This window comes from Apodemus sylvaticus, chromosome 1 (assembly GCF_947179515.1).
Source record: "Apodemus sylvaticus chromosome 1, mApoSyl1.1, whole genome shotgun sequence".
NCBI classification, from domain to species: domain Eukaryota; kingdom Metazoa; phylum Chordata; class Mammalia; order Rodentia; family Muridae; genus Apodemus; species Apodemus sylvaticus.
The window spans coordinates 102,988,084-102,990,562 of record NC_067472.1 but is presented as its reverse complement, the minus strand read 5'-3'; the positions used below and the strand labels follow the sequence as shown (position 1 = coordinate 102,990,562).

The following is a 2,479-nucleotide window of genomic DNA, read 5'->3' as shown; positions in this document are numbered from 1 at the left end:
TTAGATTTCTGATTACTACCTGTGCAAACAAACCTTTTCCTTCTATCATCCAGGGAGGTTTATTTGTATATATTGCTATAAATTTTTCTTTTCTTTTAAGTATGTAATTATAGACAGTTGTGAACTGCCATGTGGGTGTTGGGAATTAAATCTGGTCCTTTGGAGGAGTAGCCAGTATTCTTAACTGCTGCACATCTCTCTAGCACCCTTATTATAGTTTTTGTTCTTTGTACTTGTGTTTGTGTATGTGTGTGTGTGTGTGTGTGTGTATGTGCATGCATGTGTATACATGGACATGTACCATGGCTGTGGAAAGCGGTCAAATGACAACTTGCTGAAGTAGGTGATCTTTTCCTATCCTGTGGGTTCTTGGCGTTCAACTTAGGTCAACAGCTTTGACTTCACTTGCCTCTCCCACTGAGCCATCCTCCCAGCTCTCATAACCAAATTTAGTCTCCCTTTAAATATAAGAACAAAGATGCTCATGCATAATATAATAGAGATCTGAAAGCTTGGGTGTCTTTACAGATGTTAGTGTTGCTTCTTCTCCAAGTTCACCTGTGTTCAGTTTGATATCTAACACATAAATGGACCTTTCCATTAATGATGACAGACAAGAACTGGTTCTTCAGTGTTTCTAAACTCCATGATATATAGCAGAGATTTGAAGCATTTCCTTTTTTCTGTCATTACAGAATGTGTGCCTTTCTCCTAGAGGCATCTGCTTCCTTCATTCACCATGCCATCCTTCAACCAGAGCACTGCGTACCCAACAGTCTTCTTCCTCACTGGCATTCCTGGTCTTGAGGCCTCTCACACCTGGATTTCCATTCCTTTCTGTTGTCTGTATGCCATCGCCATCTGTGGGAACAGCATGATCCTCTTTATCATCATCACTGAATCAAGCCTCCATGAACCCATGTACTATTTCCTGTCCATGCTCTCCTTCACAGACCTGGGTCTGTGCCTTTCCACATTGGGAACTATGTTGGGAATCTTCTGGTTTAATGTTAGAGAAATTAGCTTTGATGCATGCATTGGTCAAATGTTCTTTATCCATGGCTTTACATTTATGGAATCTTCAGTTCTCCTGGTGATGGCCTTTGACCGATTTATTGCAATCTGTAACCCACTGAGGTATGCTATGATCTTAACCAATCCACGAATCATTGCAGTGGGCTTTGCAATCATAATTAGGGGAACCACAATTCTTATTCCTTTACTCCTGCTCCTCAAGCGTCTGACTTTTTGTCGTAGTCATGTGCTCCATCATTCCTACTGCTTCTATCCTGATGTGATGAAGCTTTCATGCTCAGATACCAGGATCAACAGTGCCTTTGGCTTGGCCCTTGTCATCTCTATGGCAGGCTTGGACTCTGTCTTGATCCTCCTCTCCTATGTTCTAATAATCCATTCTGTACTTAGCATTGCATCCAAGGAGTGGAAAAAGGCGTTTGGCACCTGTGTCTCCCATCTCAGTGCTGTTGCCATCTTCTACATCCCTATGATCAGCCTGTCGTTGGTGCACAGATTTGGGAAACATGCCCCTCCCTTTGTGCACACTCTAATTGCCAATGTTTATCTGCTCATTCCTCCGGTAATGAATCCCATAATCTATAGTGTGAAAACCAAACAAATTCGCAAGGCCATGGTGAAAGTATTTTTTGTTAAGCTATCTTAGGAAAGTTTTAAAGTTATTTTTTAAAGAGAGTCCTCCTTGAATTTTTGTTTTATTATTCACTTGCATGATTTAACACCATAGCTTGAAAAAGCCTGTTAATAAATACATTTTATTTTTCCTAGTTTTGTAAGTTCCTGCCTGCAGAGTTTTAGACTGGATTCCCTAATGACAGAGATATCATGTTGTCTAGTTATTATCCTATTATTACTTCTGTACCTGTTATATATGTTAAAGTGTGTTTATTGTCATTGAGAAATTGATTTTACTGCTCTAAGTTATATAAATATTAATGGCTCATATAATAAAGACTCTAAAATATGTTCACTAATTGTATAATGTACAAAGTATCTTTATAATAATAATTATTGCCAATCAGCTATTCATAGTTAAATAAAATGTTATAGTAGAATCACCAAAGATTCGATGAGAAAATGTTATTGAAATGAGTACTTTTCAAGTTCTCTAAGGAAATTTTGAGAGCTCATTGTTAAATGTAAGACCTAGCAATGTATTGTCTAAAATGAACTCACGGAAAACCATCACCTGATTTGATCATCACACAATGCAGTCATACATTGAAACTAAAGTTCTGCTACATAATTATGCAATTATTCCAGCTTAATCTGAAAATTAAAAATATATATAGGACATGAAAAATGTTAACTATGCTAATTTTATCTTTATGTACTGAGTACCTATACTGAATTATCATCCTCTACTCCAGTATATCTTAAAAATAATTAATGAAAACAAAGAATTTGTGATAAAGCAGTGATTTTTACATCTAGTTTGTGATGG

At 37.2% G+C, this 2,479-nt stretch overlaps 1 protein-coding gene across 1 annotated transcript; it reads left to right on the top strand.

Annotated features, from left to right (window-relative positions):
• Nucleotides 1–739: 739 nt before the first annotated feature.
• Nucleotides 740–1,681, top strand: LOC127681148 (olfactory receptor 51F2-like). Its single transcript, XM_052177125.1, has one exon. It carries the CDS (start codon nt 740–742, stop codon nt 1,679–1,681), a length of 942 nt encoding a protein of 313 aa, XP_052033085.1.
• Nucleotides 1,682–2,479: the final 798 nt, after the last annotated feature.